Below are 20503 nucleotides of genomic sequence, written 5' to 3'. Positions count from 1 at the left end.
GGGTGGCGCAGTCGGTTAAGCGTCCGACTTCAGCCAGGTCACGATCTCGCGGTCCGTGAGTTCGAGCCCCGCGTCAGGCTCTGGGCTGATGGCTCGGAGCCTGGAGCCTGTTTCCGATTCTGTGTCTCCCTCTCTCTGCCCCTCCCCCGTTCATGCTCTGTCTCTCTCTGTCCCAAAAATAAATAAAAAACGTTGAAAAAAAAACAATTTTAAAAATATGACTTCAGGAAGGACAACTGCTAAGGGAGCCAGATTTCATGGACTCTTTAGGCACTATAGTCAGATCGACTCTTCCAAATGCTGTCTTTTCTTGTTGTTTATTCCTGCTAAGTACTTGAACTTCCTAGAGTTAGATTCTAAATAACTTCACTTGGGTCTTGATTTTACTCCTTGCCTCAATGCACTGTCAGGAGAAAGGGGTAGAAAAGTTAGCCTATTCTAGATTATAGGATCACCCCACTTTACAGACCCATATCAATTTGAGAAAACTAGTCTTCCTGAGGATTTGGGTGTAATCATTTGAAGAAGTGTGAAAGAGTAATGATTAACCAATAGCAATAGATGTCCACATAGAAATGAAAAATAAATCAACATTTTTATAAAATGACCCCTCAAAAAGAAGACTGATTCATTTCTCCTTTCCTGAATAAGACTGAACCTGAGTCATCCTGAGATAACAGTTTTCTGTCCTCTTCACAAGCATTTTCAAGGAAATAAATGCCACTGTATTCCCTATAGCATCTAGCATCATGGACAATCAAGAAACCCTCCTTAAAATCCATTATCTGATCATGTAGCATAATAATTCAGTCTCCCTTCAGTCATAATCTTCTGTCTACTACATGAGAGAATGAAAATATTTTCTGAACATTCTTCCCATAGCTGCCTTCACCTCTTTGTTCTGTAGGCTGTAGACAAGGGGGTTCAGCATGGGAGTGACCACGCTGTACTGCAAGGAGAGCATCATCGCCAGACGGGAGCCTGAAGTTGGCAAGAGATAGCTGAGGAAACCTGAGCCATAGAACAAGATCACAGTAGTGAGGTGAGAAGAGCAAGTAGAGAAGGCCTTGCTTCTGCCTGAGGTGGAGCTGATGCTCAGGATGGTGGAGACAATGCGAACATAGGAAAAAACAATCATAATGAAGGTTCCAAAGAAATGCAAGACAGAGGAGCACAGCAGGAGTGTGAAGTTGGTCGAGGTATCAGAACAAGACAGAGGGAAGAGAGAAGACAGCTCACAGCTGAAGTGGGGAAGAGTCTGGTCCTCGCAATAGTCTAAATTGACAGCCAAGAGGATATTAATGAGAGCATCAACAAAGGCCAGGCCCCAGGAACCCCACACCATCCCAACACAGAGCTGGTTGCTCATCACCTGGCCATAGAGCAGAGGGGAGCTGATGGCTACATAGCGGTCATAGGCCATCACAGCCAGCAGACAGGCCTCCGTGCCCCCGGTGGCAAACACAAAGAAGGCCTGAGCCAGGCAGCTCTCTACGAAGATGGCTTTGCTTTCAGAAAGTAGATTCTCCAGCATCTTGGGGACTGTGACAGATGAGTGGCAGAGGTCCAGGAAGGACAGTTGTCTCAAAAAGAAGTACATGGGCATGTGGAGGTGAGAATCAGCCCTAATCACCAGCAGCATCAAGAAATTTCCCATCAGAGTGAAGAGATAAATCAGAAAGAACAGCACAAAGAGTATGGCCTGAATACTGGGGTCAATAGATAGTCCAAGGAGAATGAACTCACTGATAGCACTGTAGTTTTTCATTGCCATATACAGAAGTGTTCTCTCTGGAAAACAAGAAGATCCACCAAAAGTCTCTCAGTGCCTCTTACTTACCCCAGCACCTAGATCTTACTCTACGTGAATATCTTTTCACTAAAGTCCCACAATCCACATTCATGTATTTAAAAGTTAACTTCTTGGCCGTCATTTTGCCATTGATATTTTAAATAAGCCATGGTCCTATTTTTTATTATAGTCTTTTCTGGAGCTATAATGATTTTATGTGGTTTAGATGGTACATTTGAAAAGAAGTTTCCTGACATGAGAAGAAGGTGGAAAAGAAGATTGCAGGAGTGAATTACTCGAGAAAATGAGGTAGGATTAAGTCTAGAGTAAAAGGACTTAGGTAAGAGTAGGGATACTTTGTCACTTCTATGTCTAAGAGAGAAGTTCAAGAGTGCAAGAAGTGAGTTTCCATTTGACTGCTTCCATTTGTTTTCAATAAGGTGTAAATGAGATCATTGGTTGTGCATGTGTATGTGTGTGAGCATGCCCACATGCACACAAGGAATTATAAAGGTATTGATAATGATAATATTAAAATGATAAAATTAATGATAAAATTATAAAGGTATTGACAATGATAAAAAGCACAATCTTGAGAAAAGGGGCCAAGGTGAAGTGTAAGAAACTATTAGAGGATAGGAGGACAATAAGACACCAAGGAATTAGAAACTGGCTGTGGAATTAGATTGTTCTGGATTATTCTAACTTTAAATTTCCTTCATTTTATTTAATGGCATCATGTTGTAATTAAACTTTAAAATACATTCACAAAGTAATAATACATTTTCAAAAACTGATAGCCTAGATCATGATGTCCAATGATGTGTTAGGTGGGCTTTTGTGGGCAATGCTATGATTATAATGGCTCATGAGAAGCTGTACCCAGGTGATAAGACAATGCTCTGGTTATATCACCATGCTAATCCTAAAAATCATATATCCGGTAATTTACATAGTCACTATTCCTACCTCTGCCATTATTGCAGGCTTTAAGGCCCCCACATGGTTATCTAAACTTTCTCCTCATACTTTGAAACGTGTACATATATCCCTGTAGTGGCCTGATATTCTAAATGTCATCTGAGTCTCAATAAAACTGTTCAATATTCTTGCCTCAAACTGGAGGCCCTTCCGGGCTCTGGCTGTTCCAATTGAACACTACTTCATTTACTTCATCAGTAAAGACTGAGGAATCTATCATGTTGTCATTCACTAACTGAACAATTAATGCCTCCCAGCCCACATAAGGAACAAAACCTAATTACCTGAATTCTCAGTTGGTAGTACACTGTTCTGTGGCAACAATATTTTCAGATCCAGTAAGTAATAAGACTCTTCAGCTCGTGAAGTCAACATTAAGAATACTGTTTTAAGGGAGAAGTAGAAAATCATATATTGGATGTTAACATTTATGATGGATTCAACACTAACAATGTAAAACAATAAATTGCGGGTAATATCTAGATATTTCGTATAGTTATTTGGGTTCAGAGTATAGGAGATAATATCTTAAATTATTCCTCTTTAACTCCCTAGATATAGCAATATTATGCATGGAGGCTCCCAATGCTCATTCTGAGATCACCCCGTTGCCCCCAGAACAAAGCAAGAGAACCTAAGTAAGGGTTCACAGTAGCCAGGGGTGAGGCTTGTGTTGTATCATTTCAGAGACAGCACATACAAAGGAATTCCCTTTCTCTTGGCTACCAACAAACATAGTCCAACTAACTACATCCAAAGATTCCATGAACTGTATAGAGAGAATCCCAACCTTGAATCAAGGCAATACCTTGCAAAGAGACAAGCATTCTGATAAAAGTCAATGCTACGATTTAATTTCACAGTTAAGTTTCTTCTTTAACATTATTTAGAGATTCTCAGAACAATCTTTCAAAAATAACATTAAGGAGTGATATCAGTAAGATGACAGAATAGGAGGTCCCAGCCCTTATCACCCCAAGAAACAATGATTTAACAACCATCTATGGATGAAAACACCTTTATGAAAGATCTGGAATCCAGGTGAGACATTATAGCACCCTAGTGGAATACAGAAATGAGAAACACATTTGAAAGGGTAAGAAATACCTTTACCTGTATCAACCCTCTCACAACTCAGCATAGTAAAGCACAAAAAAAGATATCCTTGACCCACAAGTTCTCCCATGGGGAAAAGAGACAGCAAGCATACCCATGGATGCCAGCCCCAGATTTACCTGCCACATACCCCAGCACTACCTGCCTGCGAACTCCAGCACAAAGCACAAGGCCAGCCCACATACCCCATCAGCCAGTCTGCTCATGGTCCCCACCAACCAGCCTACCAAGAATCTCTGGCCTGGCTGATGGTGAAGGACTTTCCTTGCTGAAGAAGTTTCCTCTTGAAGAAATATCTGCACTCCAATATTCATTGTCACATTATTCACAGTAGCAAGACATGGTGGCAACCTAGGAGTCCATTGATAGGTTAATGGATTAAAAAATGTCATATATATATATATAACATATATATATATATATATGTTATATATATATATAACTCAGCCCTAAGAAAAAGAGGAAATCCTGCCATTTGCAAAAACATGGATGAAATTAGAGGACTATATGCTAAGTGAAATAATCCAGACACAGAAGGAAAAATACTACATGATAACACTTATATGAGGAACCTAAAATGGTCAAACTCATAAAAGCAGAGACCAGAAAATGGCTGCCAGAAGCTGGGAGGAGGAGAAAACAGGGAGGTATTAGTGAATGGATTACGGTAGTTAATGGATTAGGTAGTTAATGAATTAGGATTAGTTAATGGATTAAAGGGTAAAAAATCAGTTACACAAAATGAATAAGTCCTAGAGATCTACCATATTTCATGGTGACTATAGTTAGTAATTCTGTATTGTATCCTTAAAAGTGACTAAGAGGGTAGATCTTACATGTTCTTATCACACACAAAAAGTCACAATAATAAATAAAGAGGGTGGGAGGAAACTTTTGAAGGTGATGGACATGTTTATGTCATAGATTGTTATGGTGGTCTCACAGATGTATACTTATCTCCAAACTCATCACATTTACACATTAAACAGATACAGCTTTTTCTTTGTCAATGTCGTCTCAATAAGGCACTTTAAAATTTATATTAAAGCATTTTTATTGTGGCTGATTCCTGAAACATCACCATTATTGATTTATTTATTAAATCTCTATTTCAAAATTTAAAGTAAACAGCTCTGGGAATATAATATAATAGGTTTGTTTCTAGATATTAACACCATTATGTGGAGGAAATTAGTTGGCTCTTGCCCAAAGTAAAAGTTCCCTGAGAAATGTTAATTTCAGAATCAGACGAAGGCTACCAAGCATAATAAATAGCCCATAAGAGTTACTCAGAACGTGACAGTGAAAAATATGAATGAATGACTGAATGAGAGACTACTTTTTAAAGACAAGCCCGTCTGTGTGATGAAGACACACGCTTCTAAATGGTATTTGTTGTAGTCCCAAGATTTTTAAGGGCACTTGGCATTAGGGGAAAACACAAAATTGGAGGGGCCAAAGATAACCATCACCTATTTTCTTCATGTGTTCTGGTTTGCTTTATGTCCCATTCCTTGACCGATTAGATACCTCATATGCTCTGGGGTGGGTTAAGGGAGATCTTTGGTTTGGTTTCACAAAGATTTACTAAACAAACATGGAAATCAATAGTATTATTACATAAATTAGACTGCAGTATAATTTCCCGAGGATTTATATACAAATCACAATGATTCCTATTATGCAATCAATTGTCAAGATTTTGAACAGTACTTTTCCACATGAGTGGCTCACATGAGTGAGGACTAGCTATATACGTTGCATAGTAACTAAGATCCCCTTATGGAGTTTCCAGTTCCAGCTTCCCAGGAAAAGCACCAAATGACAAAGCTTACTACCTCACATCTGTGGTACCCTATAGCAGTCACATTTGCCCTACAAGCATGAACAAGATGATAAGGCTGCCCATAAGGGCAGCACAAAAAGAATGATGGTGAAATACCATCTTAGAAGACAAGGAAGCACTACCTACATTTCAAAAGGCTTCAAATCCCATCTGTCAAAACACAAACTCAATTATTAGATATTTATTGAATTATTGTTAATCATCACAGGTCTGTCAATGGGACTGTGATTATATAAGCGAATATCCTTATTTGTAGAAGATGAATGCTTAAGTACTCATGAGTGAGGTGTTACAATGTCATATTACTTTCAAGTGATTCAGCAGATCAAATTACATAGACAGAGAGATAGATGATAGATAAATGTAAGTTAATAAAGTATATGTAGCAAAATGCTAACAATTTATGGATCTAGGTAAAAGTTATACTATCATATTACTTTCACCTTTCCAGTGTGTTTATTATTTTTTAAAATTTTTAAAAAATGCCTTAGTATTTATTTATTTTTGAGAGAGAGAGAGAGAGAGAGAGAGAGAGACAGAGCCTGAGCCAGGGAAGGGCAGAGAGAGAGGGAGACACAGAATCTGAAGCAGGATCCAGGCTGAACTGTCAGCACAGAACCTGACGTGGGGCTCAAACTCACAAACCACGAGATTCCATGACCTGAGCTGAAGTGGGATATTTAACTGACTGAGCTACCCAGGTGCCCCAGTGTAATTTTTTTTTTAAGTTTATTTATTTACTTTTGAGAGAAAGAGCAAGTATGAATCGGGGAGGGGCAGAGAGAGAGAATCCCAAGCAAGCTCCATGCCACCAGCATGGAGCCTGTTGTGGGGCTTGAACTCACAAACCGTGAGATCATGACCTGAGCAGAAGTCAAATGCTTAATCTACTGAGCCACCCAGGCACCCTTGTTTATAACTTTTTTTAATGAAAAATGTTTTTAAAATTTTTGAATTAAAAAACCTACAAATTTAATGACTAAATTTTACTTAGACATTTCCACTGTGGAAAATCAAATTAAAGCTAAATGATACATCTTAAAATACAAAAATGTACAGAATACAGTTACAGTGTATTTCCCTTAGTTACAAGACCATGTGTTTGCAATATAAATCTGATAATAAAATGTTATTCTTGGTTACAACACACTCTATACCCACCACATTCCAAAAAAATTATGTATTCAAATACATAATTAAGACAAGTCTTGGGGCACCTGGGTGGCGCAGTCGGTTAAGCGTCCGACTTCAGCTCAGGTCACGATCTCGCGATCCGTGAGTTCGAGCCCTGCGTCAGGCTCTGGGCAGATGGCTCGGAGCCTGGAGCCTGTTTCCGATTCTGTGTCTCCCTCTCTCTCTGCCCCTCCCCCGTTCATGCTCTATCTCTCTCTGTCCCAAAAATAAATAAAAAACATTGAAAAAAAAATTTAAAAAAAAAAGACAAGTCTTTGTGTGCTTTTCCTTTTGTTACATGAAAGTTGTGAATTCTCACCTGTGAGAAACAATATATATATATATATATATATATATATATATATATATATATATATAGAGAGAGAGAGAGAGAGAGAGAGAGAGAGAGAGAGAGAGAGAGAGAGAGAGAGAGAACTTGACCAACATATGGAAAATATATACTAGGTAAAGTGACCAAAATAGGAAAGCAACTGAGGAGAGGCATCTGGATGGTTCAGTCCATTAAGCATCTGACTCTTGATTTCAGCTCAGGTCATGATCTCATGGTTTGTGAGTTTAAGCCCCAGTCGGGCTCTGCGCTGATGGTGCAGAGCCTGCGTGGGATTCTGTATCTCTCCCCCTCTCTCTGCCCCTCCCTCACACTCTCTCTCTCTCAAAATAAATAAATAAACTTAAAAAAAAAAAAGGAAAGAAAGAAAAGCAACTGAGGAATCGTACTTCAAATCCCTATCATTGAAACAATAGAGAATCTAGCATTCTGTTAATGCAATGCAAAATCAGCTGCTTAAGGAAGAAATCCAACCAGTTATTTGCCCTGCACATGTCAACCAAGTAGCTGGACCAATTGTTTTAATGTTCAGGTGTAATAAGTACCCAACCTGTGGTGCTCGCTCTGTCAGCCCTCACTGCCAACATAGTTGTACCTTGAGATCTTTAGTTAACAGCATTAAAGCCATATTTTCAACAGAATGGTCCAAAAGAAGCAACTGAAGTCAAACACAGAAATGAAAAACACACCTTGAATTACTGAACTGTTTGGCTGCCTTGATGACTTTTAAATGATTTAAGTAATTTAATTTTCAGATATAGATTTGAAAATGTTGAACTGGAAACTTATAAACAAATGATTGTGTAGTTGCTTCACAAATAGAGATCTGAATGAGTTTTACAATGTTGTGATTTTTTCTTTGCAAGTATCCTATTGAGTGAGTTTCTTTTGTTTATTGTTTTATGTTGACATACGAAATCATGCACATTGCCAGCAATGGGTAAGTTTATGCTGACAATAATTCCAACTTCTGTTGTGAAGGAATTAGAAGTCTACTGATGCAAATGTACTATATACTACACAGTCAGTTTTGACTTTATTTACTTCTTAGTTTTACACACATATATGAAGACAAAGTGGCAAGACTTCCACTTAAGAAAGCAAGACCCACCAAATATACTTGTTGCAATGTGTGCATTTCTTTTTCTTATATTTATTTATTTGTTTATTTATTTAAAAAAATTTTTAATGTTTATTTCTTTTTGAGAGAGAGAGGGAGAGAGGGAGAGAGAGAGAGAGAGAGAGAGAGAGAATACTGGTGGGGGAGGGGCAGAAAGAGAGGGAGACACAGAATCCAAAACAGACTCCAGGCTCTGAGTTTCAGTACAGTAGGGCTCAAACTCAGGAATGGTGAGATCATGACCTGAGCCAGAGTCGAACACCCAACCTACTGAGGCACCCAGGCACCCCTTTTTATTTATTTATTTATTTATTTATTTATTTATTTATTTATTTATTTATAGCAAATGCACACATGAGTAGGGACGGGCAGAGGGAGAGAAAGAGAGAATACCAAGCAGGCTCCACCTCAGCATAGAGCCCAACTATGGGCTCTATCTGACAACTGGTGAGATCATGACCTGAGCTGAAATCAAGAGTTGGTCTCTCAACCGACTGAGCCACCCAGGCGCTACACAATGTATGCATTTCTTAAAGATATTATTTTATAGTATTAATATTTAAGAAAATGCTGACAACTCCTAAAATTACATAAAACAAATCTATAACTTACTTGACACAAACTCTGTGATTTATTTCTTTAACTGCCAAAAAGTGCAACTCTCTGGAGTTCAGGATTGAAAGATTTTAATCTATAAAAATTAGAAATATGTGTGGTGTTCTTACCTGTTCGGGTGGTAATCTCAGTGACCCAACCTTTCAAGACCCTGAAAAAATTCAAGCTGTATGCTAAAAGGCAAAGAGAAGCAGCAGAGGCATGGAGATCTCATTGGAGGCAGACATATGTGGGGCCCTATCCCAGATCTGCTACTGTCTAGATACATGAGCTTAAAAAGAAGTTTCATCTTTTTAATTTCAAGTTTCCAATCTACACAGTGGGGATAACAATACCCACTTTGCAGCGTCATAATAACTTAATTGAGTAATTTATATAAAATAAAAGCTTTAACAAACTCAGTTTTAAATTTATCTTAAATGCTTAACATTCCAAAGGATGAGGAAAAGAAGCACATTTGAGAAGCTGACAAAGACATCTTAGGGAACTAGTCCTAAAAACTAGTCATCCTGGAGCAAACAGCATTGCAGGAGAGCTCTGGGACAGTGAAAAAAGAGTTTAGATGAGAGGAATCAGAAGAAGTATCTTAGAAAGGCATAAAGAGAGGGAAGGCAGGAGAGAAGGGAGAATAAAGTAGTTCAAGTAGCTTCAGAAGGAACAAAACCATCAGAGAATTTAGGAAGGACATTATTATGCCCTTGGCTTGTACTCTGGAGCTCAGCATTAATAAGTGAAGCCATCCTTGTTTAGTTGATTTCCATAAAGAGAGGATTACCGCAACTACTCAACTCTGTGAATAGGTATAATTTACAGTCTAAAAAGCTGGATGAGTAAAAAGAAGTATGTTTACCCAGGCTCCAAAAGACCCTGTAGATAAATCTTCAGAAACTTTTTCTAATTTCTGCTTGAGGATCATCTCACTTGAGAAATTTCTTTCATCTTTCTTAATCCTGATTAATCATTTGTCCACTTCCTCTATTATGAATACCTTGCTGTTTGCACTGTCCAAATAATGAATCCTCTTATGTAACCAATCAGAGACAGGCAGCTGGATTTTGTCAGTTGATGGGTTGAAGGACTGAATGAGGAGCCTAAGAGACAGCTGGCTAATGTTAGGCATTCCCTGGAGTCACACTAGAAGTTTGACTTTGGACTCATTAACTAAAAAGAAGAACTTTTGGGAGGGCAACAGGGGACATTATTATGCAACATCTTTGGAAATTCTGGGTTTGAAGCAATTACTTTGAACTACTGAATGACAAATTCTCTTATTCTGATGAGAGCTCCACAGGAACAAGGAGGGAGAAGAAAATTTGGTCCCCGTGTAGGAAGCCAGGATTTTCCCTCAGGCCAAATACAAGGTGGATGACTCCTCTTGGGATTTTCCATGGAAGCTGAGGAGTGTTGAGTTTATCTCCTGATCATCTTCCCATGTGTATATGAAATAGGTTTGTAAATACAAGTAAGCTGAATATCAGGAGAGTCAAATGAGTAAAAACAAGACAAACTTGCTTTTCATTAGTCTTTCATTACATAAGAAATTACGAAACAATCTCCTGCCATATCAATAGACACTACACCACCTTACCTAGATATAATGGCTTAGCAGATATGCTCAGAGGCATTTTCTGTACATATATGAGATCCATATGTATGTTCCAGCTTGTTTTCATCACTTAATTAAACACTTGGAGGTCTTTTCATGCCTACATGCAATATCCAGCTTTTTCCTCTTTATGCCTATGTGATATTCATAATACATATCTGCCATAATTTAACCATTCTTCCATTGATAATTATTCAAGCTGATTCCAAGCTTCAATAGATTCAAATCTATTATAATTAGTGCTATACTGAGCAAAAAAATGTTTGTACCTATGGGTATGTATGCTAGTTATTTTGTAGTCTAGAACACCATATTGCAATTTCTGCATCAATATCAGAGATACAAATTTGAAATTAGATTTGATAGTTTACATATTCCACCTCTCAGTTATATCAACTTACTGTTGTGTATTTGACTGTGTGAGGTATCTATTTGACTATGTGGACTCAACAATGTTAATTTCATGCTGCATAACATATAAAGGGGAATGTGAGAACAAATAAAATCAGAGTCATGCATGTAAGTCATTTGGTCTCTGAAAGGAGACTTCCTCATCTTTGAGGGAGAACAGGAAAACTGCATGTGTCTACAGTTGCAGCACAAAATCACTTTGAGAAGACATGGAACCTAAAGCCAATATATTTAAATTAGTACAGTGACAGGAAAAGTAAGTCAGAAGAATTTCTGTATTCTTGTACAAATAGTGCTGGCACAGGTCAACACCAATTGCAATGAAGATTTCCAATGAAAACCAAGCAAGCATTTATTATTGGACATATACTTCTACTACACACACACAGCAATGACAGATAAAGTACAAAAAGAATTTACCACTTATTTGAAATTTAATCTTATGATATTCCATTTTTTGAACATTTCACAATTTATCCATTGTTCTGTTGATTGGTATTTGAATTGTTTCCACTTTTTAGCAAGTATTCATAACTCTGCTATGAACATTCGTATAAAAATCTTTTATGTAGATGTACACACTAATTTTCCTTGTATATTACTTGAAGAGGAATTGCTGGGACATAGCATAACTATATGGTTGGTCTTAGTAGAAACTAGCAAACTATTCTCCAAAGTGTTTGTAACACCGCATGCTCAGCACCAACATATGAAGGTTTCAGTTGTTTCACATTCTTATCAATATTTTGTATTGTTCGTCCTTTTTTTAAGTTTAGCAAATCAGATGCATGTGAAGTAGAAATTCATTGTGGTTTAATTACATTGTATCAATCATGTTGAGGAAATTTCCATGTTTACTGGCCACTTGTATATCCTGTTTGGTGAAAAATATAAATTTTTCCATTTGTATTGAGAATATATATTCCAAAGTTTATGAATTCTTTTACCTTTCTTAAATGTGTCTTTCAATGAACAGAAATTTTTAATTTAATGCAGTACAATTAGGCACTTTTATCTTTTTATAAGTAGTACTTCTTGTTTCCTCTTCAAAACATCTTTGCCCTTCCCAAGATCATGAATATACTTTCCTAGGCAGTCTTCTAAAAGCTTTATTATTTCACTAGTCACAAATAGGATTACAACACATAAAACTGAATTTCTGTATGGCGTGAAGTAGGCTATACTATATGGGATATTCAAACAATCTAGTATCTTCATTTCCACTTAAATTAGTACATTTGTTGTAAATCAAATGCATATACATATGGGTCAATTCCTGTTCCAATATTCAATTTGTCTATTATGCCAATTCCACATTGTCTTAATTACTCTTATTTTACAAGCCTTGAAATCTGACAAAGTACTCTAGAGTTGTTTTTTGAGTTATCTCATCTATTGTGGAACTTTAAATTTAAAATTGAATTTGAGAACATTTGTCAATTTCCATAAAAGTTTTGCTGCAATTTTGATTAAGATTATATTGAATATACAGTCGCCTGGATGGCTCAGTTGGTTAAGTGCCAAGTCTTGATTTTGGCTCAGGTCATGATCTCATGGTCATGAGATTGAGCCCTGTGTTGGGCTGGGTGTAAAGCCTGCTTAAGATTCTCTCTCTTCTTCTGCCATCTGCCCTTCCCCTGCTCGCCTGTGCTCTCTCTCTCTCCCTTTCAAAAATTAATAAATATGTAAATGATAGCCTTGCTGGATAGAGTATTCTTGGCTGCAGATTTTTCCCATTCAGCACTTGGAATATATCATGCCACTCCCTTCTGGCTTGCCAAGTTTCTGTTGAGAAATCTCCAGCAGCCTTATGGGTCTTCCCATATGGGTATGTTGTGTTTTCATTTTTGTCTCAGAATTTTTATTTCCCTTTAGCATTCTTTTGTAAGGCATGTCTAGTGATGATAAATTCCCTCAGTTTTTTTTTTTCTCTATGAAAGTCTTTATCCCTCCTTCATTTATGAAGAACAACATACTTTGCTGGGTAAAGTGGTTTTTGTTGACAATTTTTTTACTTTGAGCATTTTGAATATATCATTCCATTCTCTCCTGGGTGGAAGGTAACTGGTGAGAAATCTGTTGGTCTTATTGGGATTCCCTCATATGTGGTGAATCTTTTCTATTGCTGCCTTTAAAATTCCCTCCTTGTCTTTGATTTTATTTTATTTTATTTTTTTTTATTTTATTTTTTTGTCTTTGATTTTAGAGAACTTGATTATAATCTCAGTCAAGATCTCCTTGGGTTGTATCCTTTTGGAGATCTTTGAGCTTTGGGTACCTGGTTGGCCATATCTTTCCCCAGATTTGGGGAATTTTTGTCCATTATTTCTTCAAGTAAGCTTTTTATCCCTTTTTCTCTTTTCCCTTTTAGAACTTCTATAATGCAAATACTTTTCTTTTTGTTAGTTGCCCATAATTCATACAGGCTTTCTTCACTCTTTTTCATTCTAATTTATTTTTTCTCCTCTGATTGGATAATATCAAGAGTTCTGTCTTCCAGTTTACAGATTCTTTCTTCTGCATGATTGAGCCTGTTGTTGAAGCTCTCTATTACATTTTTCATTTTACTCATTGTATTCTTTAGCTCTAGAATTTCTGTTATGTTCTTTTCTGATTCTAGCTCTTTACTAACTTATCATTTTGTTCATGCGTTGTTTTCCTGAGATCGAGTTGTCTATCTGTATTCTCTTGAATCTCAGTTAATTTCCTTAAAATAATTATTTTTAATTCTTTTTCTGATAACTCACAGATCTCCATTTTTGGAAGATCAGTTGCTGGAAAACTACTCTGTTCTTTTAGTGGTGTCATCTTTCCTCCTTTTCCATGTTTCTGATGACTCTGCGTTGATGTCTACAAATTTGAGGAAGCAGTCAACTCTTCCAGCTTTTTTGGACTGGTTTCAGTGGGGAATATCTTCATCTGAATGTCATTACAATGGCACTGGTTGGGTGGAGTGCAGTGTATTTGCTTCCGGGGAGGGCACAGCAGCATAGTCTCTATGCAGCTCCATCATCTGAAGTCAACATTGGCACAGACTATGGGAGTCTTCTGTGGCCAAGACTGTGGAGTTCCTGTGGATGGCAGTGGTGGCTATGGCTATTGGTAGTCTCAAAGAAGAAACCTGCTGGTATCTTCTTGTTGCCCCTTTTTGCCCATGGGAGGAAGTTCTAATCAAAAGGATCCCTCTTTCTGCCTGATCTGGCACGCTGGAACTCAAAGTGCTAGCAGAGTTGAGGTCCTATGATCAGGTACATGTAGCACTATCACAGTGCCTGGGTCCTGGGGCACAGATGCACTTGCTGCTGCACTAGTACTGGTGTCTAAGGTGTGAGAATCTGCAAATCTCCCATGGAACCAGGGTCTGGGTCTCTAGACCTTGTCGTAGTGTCTCAGGCAGGAAGGAGAAATGCAGTAGTAGCAGCACACTCGTAATTGCAAGGCACAATAGTGGCTTGGGTCAAGGGACAGGGTACAGTAGCAGCACAACCTGTGGATGATGAGTCCAAGTCCCAACTCTGGCCCAGGGAGCAGTTGCAGAACAAGAGGAGCATGTTTCAAGTGGCAGTCCTTTAAAGCTACGTGTCAGGACCCAGGTGACAGATTGGAGAGCAGCAGTGGCTGGGTCCAAGGAATGGCAGGTCAGAACCACAACATGTTACCTGAGGGCAGGGCTCAGAGCAGTGACAGCTTGCCCCTAGTAATGGTGGTCAAAGAGTGACTTGAGACCCAAGGGGTTGACTTCAGAGAAGCAGTGGCTGCCCTGGAAATGGTAGGACAAAGCTATGACCTGGGACTAGTGGCAGGATGCAGAGAAGCAGCAGCTCTGGTTCCATATGTGGCAAGGTACTGTGGCATCCTGATCCCAGAAAGTGAGGCACAGCAGTGACTGAGGCCCCTGGGGCAAGTCTCACCACAGCAACATCTCCAACCCCAGGGAGGAGATGCAATGGTGGGGACTCCAGGCACCTCCATCAGATGAGATAAGCAATAGTGAAGACCATGGGAGTTCTTAGCACCAAAGGATGCAGACATCCACAGCAGTGAGGCTTGCTGGGGTTCTCCTGCTCTCCCTTTCCCCATGGGATGAAATTCCTCTGAGAGGATCCTTCCTGGAACTGAGCTGCTCTTGACCAGGGGATAGGGTAACACAGGTAAAATGCTTCTTATGCTTTTCTATGTGGCCATCCTCACTTTTTGAGCACAGCAGTTTTTTCTCCTTCTTCCTTGTAGTCCAGAACTTTCTCTGAGCTATTTTAGTTGTTTATTTATTGTTTTGCTGGTTTTGGTGGGGAGAGAATGTTGGGAACTCCTGGCCCTCCATCTTGCAGATGTCACTTCCTTGCCTCATATATTTTCAAAGCTTTGTTTTTAGATCCATAAACATTTTGGAAGCTATTCCTTTTGGGGAGATTTTATTCTTTTATCATTATGTAATATCTCTCTTTGTCCCTGATAATCTTCTTTATTCTAAAGTATACTTTGACAAATTAGTATAGATAATCCACCCCCCTCTTCATTGTTTTTCTTGGTATATCTTTTATTTTTTAATTTACATCCAAGTTAGTTAGCATATAGTACAATACTGAATTCAGGAGTAGATTCCTTAATGCCCCTTACCCATTTAGCCCATCCCCCCCTCCCACAACCCCTCCAGTAACCCTGTTTGTTCTCCATATGTTTTGTACCCTCAGTTGCATAGTACCCTCTAGTTGCATCCACACAGTTGCAAATGGCAAGATTTCATTCTTTTTGATTGCTGAGTAATACTCCAGTGTGTGTGTGTGTGTGTGTGTGTGTGTGTGTGTGTGTGTGTGTGTATACATACACACACACACACACACCACATCTTCTTTATCCATTCATCTATCAATGGATGTTTGGGCTCTTTCCATACTTTGGCTATTTTTTTATACTTATTTTTGAGAGAGACAGAGAGCAAGAGGTGGGGGGACAGAGAGAGTGAGATACAGAATCCAAAGCAGGCTCTAGGCTCTGAGCTGTCAGCCCAGAGCCCAACACAGGGCTTGAACTCACGAACTGGGAGACCATGACCTGAGCCAAAGTTGGACGCTCAACTGACTGAGCCACCCAGGCATCCCCATACTTTGGCTATTGTTGATAGTACTGCTATAAACATTGGGGTGCATGTGTCCCTTCAAAACAACATACCTGTATCCCTTGGATAAATACCTAGTAGTGCAATTCCTGGGTTGTAGGGTAGTTTTTAATTTTTTGAGGAACCTCCATACTGTTTTCCAGAGTGGCTGCACCAGTTTGCATTCCCACCAGCAGTGCAAAAGACATCCTCTTTCTCTGCATCCTCGCCAACGTCTGTTGCTGCCTGAGTTGTTAATGTTAGCCATTCTGACAGGTGTCAGGTGATATTTCATTGTGGTTTTGATTTGTATTTTCCGGATGATGAGTGGTGTTTCCCGGATGATTTCCCATCTGGTATTTCCTGGGTAATCCAGTGGCGATCTGGATGTCTTCTTTGGAGAAGTGTCTATTCATGTATTTCGCCCATTTCTTCACTGGATTGTTTGTTTTTTGGGTGTTGAGTTTGATAAGTTCTTTATAGATTTTGGATACTAACCCTTTATCTGATATGTCGTGCAAATATCTTCTCCCATTCCATAGGTTGCCTTTTAGCTTTGCTGTCATGGTATATCTTTCTCATCAGTTTTTGTCCGATGTATTATTGTCTTCTTCTTAAATTTTATTTCTTACAGACAGCATATATTTGTTTTGTAGTGCAATATAATATCTTGTGTTTAAACCCATTTGTTTAGCCCACTCACATTTAAAATTATTAATGGTTTCCCTACGTTATCATATACATTTTTAAATAATCTCAGTCTACCTTCAAATAATAGGTATAGCAATTCAAGTGTAGTATAAAGACCTTGCAACAATTTATTCCCAATTATTCCTTTCTCTGTTTTGTGCCACTGTCATGCATTTCACCTGTGAACACACAGTGCACTATTATATGAACACAGAACACACTGCTACTATTTTTGCTTTAAAAATATTTGTTTTTGGAGAGTTCCGGAAGATGGCGGCGTAGGAGGACGCTGGTCTCACCGCGCGTCCTGCTGATCACTTAGATTCCACCTACACCTGCCTAAAGAACCCAGAAAACCGCCAGAGGATTAGCAGAACGGAGTCTCCGGAGCCAAGCGCAGACGAGAGGCCCACGGAAGAGGGTAGGAAGGGCGGCGAGGCGGTGCGCACTCCACGGACTGGCGGGAGGGAGCCGGGGCGCGGGGCGGCTCGCCGGCCAAGCAGAGCCCCCGAGTCGGGCTGGCAAAAGCGGAGGGGCCGGACGGACTGTGTTCCGACAGCAAGCGCGACTTAGCGTCTAGGAGGTCATAAGTTAACAGCTCTGCTCAGAAAGCGGGAAGGCTGGAGGACAAAGGGAGGGAGAGCTGCTGAGCCCCCGGACGGCAGAGCTCAGCTTGGCGGGGAACAAAGGCGCTCGCCAGCGCCATCTCCCCCGCCCATCCCCCAGCCAAAATCCCAAAGAGAACCAGTTCCTGCCAGGGAACTTGCTCGCTCCGCGCAAACACCCAACTCTGTGCTTCTGCGGAGCCAAACCTCCGGCAGTGGATCTGACTCCCTCCTGCTGCCACAGGGCCCCTCCTGAAGTGGATCACCTAAGGAGAAGCGAGCTAAGCCTGCCCCTCCCGCCCCCGTGCACCTTGCCTACCCACCCCAGCTAATACGCCAGCTCCCCAGCACCACAAGCCTGGCAGTGTGCAAGTAGACCAGACGGGCCACACCACCCCACAGTGAATCCCGCCCCTAGGAGAGGGGAAGAGAAGGCACACACCAGTCTGACTGTGGCCCCAGCGGTGGGCTGGGGGCAGACATCAGGTCGGACTGCGGCCCCGCCCACCAACTCCAGTTATACACCACAGCACGGGGGAAGTGCCCTGCGGGTCCTCACCACTCCAGGGACTATCCAAAATGACCAAACGGAAGAATTCCCCTCAGAAGAATCTCCAGGAAATAACAACAGCTAATGAACTGATCAAAAAGGATTTAAATAATATAACAGAAAGTGAATTTAGAATAATAGTCATAAAATTAATCGCTGGGCTTGAAAACAGTATACAGGACAGCAGAGAATCTCTTGCTACAGAGATCAAGGGACTAAGGAACAGTCACGAGGAGCTGAAAAACGCTTTAAACGAAATGCAAAACAAAATGGAAACCACGACGGCTCGGATTGAAGAGGCAGAGGAGAGAATAGGTGAACTAGAAGATAAAGTTATGGAGAAAGAGGAAGCTGAAAGAAAGAGAGATAAAAAAATCCAGGAGTATGAGGGGAAAATTAGAGAACTAAGTGATACACTAAAAAGAAATAATATACGCACAATTGGTATCCCAGAGGAGGAAGAGAGAGGGAAAGGTGCTGAAGGGGTACTTGAAGAAATTATAGCTGAGAACTTCCCTGAACTGGGGAAGGAAAAAGGCATTGAAATCCAAGAGGCACAGAGAACTCCCTTCAGACGTAACTTGAATCGATCTTCTGCACGACATATCATAGTGAAACTGGCAAAATACAAGGATAAAGAGAAAATTCTGAAAGCAGCAAGGGATAAACGTGCCCTCACATATAAAGGGAGACCTATAAGACTCGTGACTGATCTCTCCTTTGAAACTTGGCAGGCCAGAAAGGCTTGGCACGATATCTTCAGTGTGCTAAACAGAAAAAATATGCAGCCGAGAATCCTTTATCCAGCAAGTCTGTCATTTAGAATAAAAGGAGAGATAAAGGTCTTCCCAAACAAACAAAAACTGAAGGAATTTGTCACCACAAAACCAGCCCTACAAGAGATCCTAAGGGGGATCCTGTGAGACAAAGTACCAGAGACATCACTACAAGCATAAAACATACAGACATCACAATGACTCTAAACCCGTATCTTTCTATAATAACACTGAATGTAAATGGATTAAATGCGCCAACCAAAAGACATAGGGTATCAGAATGGATAAAAAAACAAGACCCATCTATTTGCTGTCTACAAGAGACTCATTTTAGATCTGAGGACACCTTTAGATTGAGAGTGAGGGGATGGAGAACTATTTATCATGCTACTGGAAGCCAAAAGAAAGCTGGAGTAGCCATACTTATATCAGACAAACTAGACTTTATTTTTTTTTTTTTATTTTTTTTTTTTTTTTATTTTTTTTTTTAAATTTTTTTTTTCAACATTTTTAATTTATTTTGGGACAGAGAGAGACAGAGCATGAACGGGGGAGGGGCAGAGAGAGAGGGAGACACAGAATCGGAAACAGGCTCCAGGCTCCGAGCCATCAGCCCAGAGCCTGACGCGGGGCTCGAACTCACGGACCGTGAGATCGTGACCTGGCTGAAGTCGGACGCTTAACCGACTGCGCCACCCAGGCGCCCCAGACAAACTAGACTTTAAATTAAAGGCTGTAACAAGAGATGAAGAAGGGCATTATATAATAATTACAGGGTCTATCCATCAGGAAGAGCTAACAATTATAAATGTCTATGCGCCAAATACCGGAGCCCCCAGATATATAAAACAGTTACTCATAAACATAAGCAACCTTATTGATAAGAATGTGGTCATTGCAGGGGACTTTAACACACCACTTATAGAAATGGATAGATCATCTAGACACACAGTCAATAAAGAAACAAGGGCCCTGAATGATACATTGGATCAGATCGACTTGACAGATATATTTAGAACTCTGCATCCCAAAGCAACAGAATATACTTTCTTCTCGAGTGCACATGGAACATTCTCCAAGATAGATCATATACTGGGTCACAAAACAGCCCTTCATAAGTTTACAAGAATTGAAATTATACCATGCATACTTTCAGACCACAATGCTGTGAAGCTTGAAATCAACCACAGGAAAAAGTCTGGAAAACCTCCAAAAGCATGGAGGTGAAAGAACACCCTACTAACGAATGAGTGGGTCAACCAGGCAATTAGAGAAGAAATTAAAAAATATATGGAAACAAACGAAAATGAAAATACAACAATCCAAATGCTTTGGGACGCAGCGAAGGCAGTCCTGAGAGGAAAATACATTGCAATCCAGGCCTATCTCAAGAAACAAGAAAAATCCCAAATACAAAATCTAACAGCACACCTAAAGGAAATAGAAGCAGAACAGCAAAGGCAGCCTAAACCCAGCAGAAGAAGAGAAATCATAAAGATCAAAGCAGAAATAAACAATATAGAATCTAAAAAAACTGTAGAGCAGATCAACAAAACCAAGAGTTGGTTTTTTGAAAAAATAAACAAAATTGACAAACCTCTAGCCAGGCTTCTCAAAAAGAAAAGGGAGATGACCCAAATAGATAAAATCATGAATGAAAATGGAATTATTACAACCAATCCCTCAGAGATACAAACAATTATCAGGGAATACTATGAAAAATTATATGCCAACAAATTGGACAACCTGGAAGAAATGGACAAATTCCTAAACACCCA

General features: G+C 39.7%; 1 protein-coding gene across 1 annotated transcript; it reads right to left on the bottom strand.

Moving 5' to 3' along the window:
- Positions 1–838: 838 nt before the first annotated feature.
- On the bottom strand, positions 839–3148 carry LOC131484028 (olfactory receptor 8S1-like). The gene is made up of 2 exons (XM_058682319.1): positions 3058–3148; positions 839–1791 (listed from the first exon to the last, which is right to left on the bottom strand). The coding sequence occupies exons 1-2, from the start codon at positions 3146–3148 to the stop codon at positions 839–841; spliced, it is 1044 nt and encodes a 347-aa protein (XP_058538302.1).
- Positions 3149–20503: the final 17355 nt, after the last annotated feature.

Source organism: Neofelis nebulosa, chromosome 8 (genome assembly GCF_028018385.1).
Source record: "Neofelis nebulosa isolate mNeoNeb1 chromosome 8, mNeoNeb1.pri, whole genome shotgun sequence".
Taxonomy (NCBI): domain Eukaryota; kingdom Metazoa; phylum Chordata; class Mammalia; order Carnivora; family Felidae; genus Neofelis; species Neofelis nebulosa.
The sequence above is the reverse complement of the archived record's forward strand: the minus strand, read 5'-3'. Positions and strand labels throughout refer to the sequence as shown.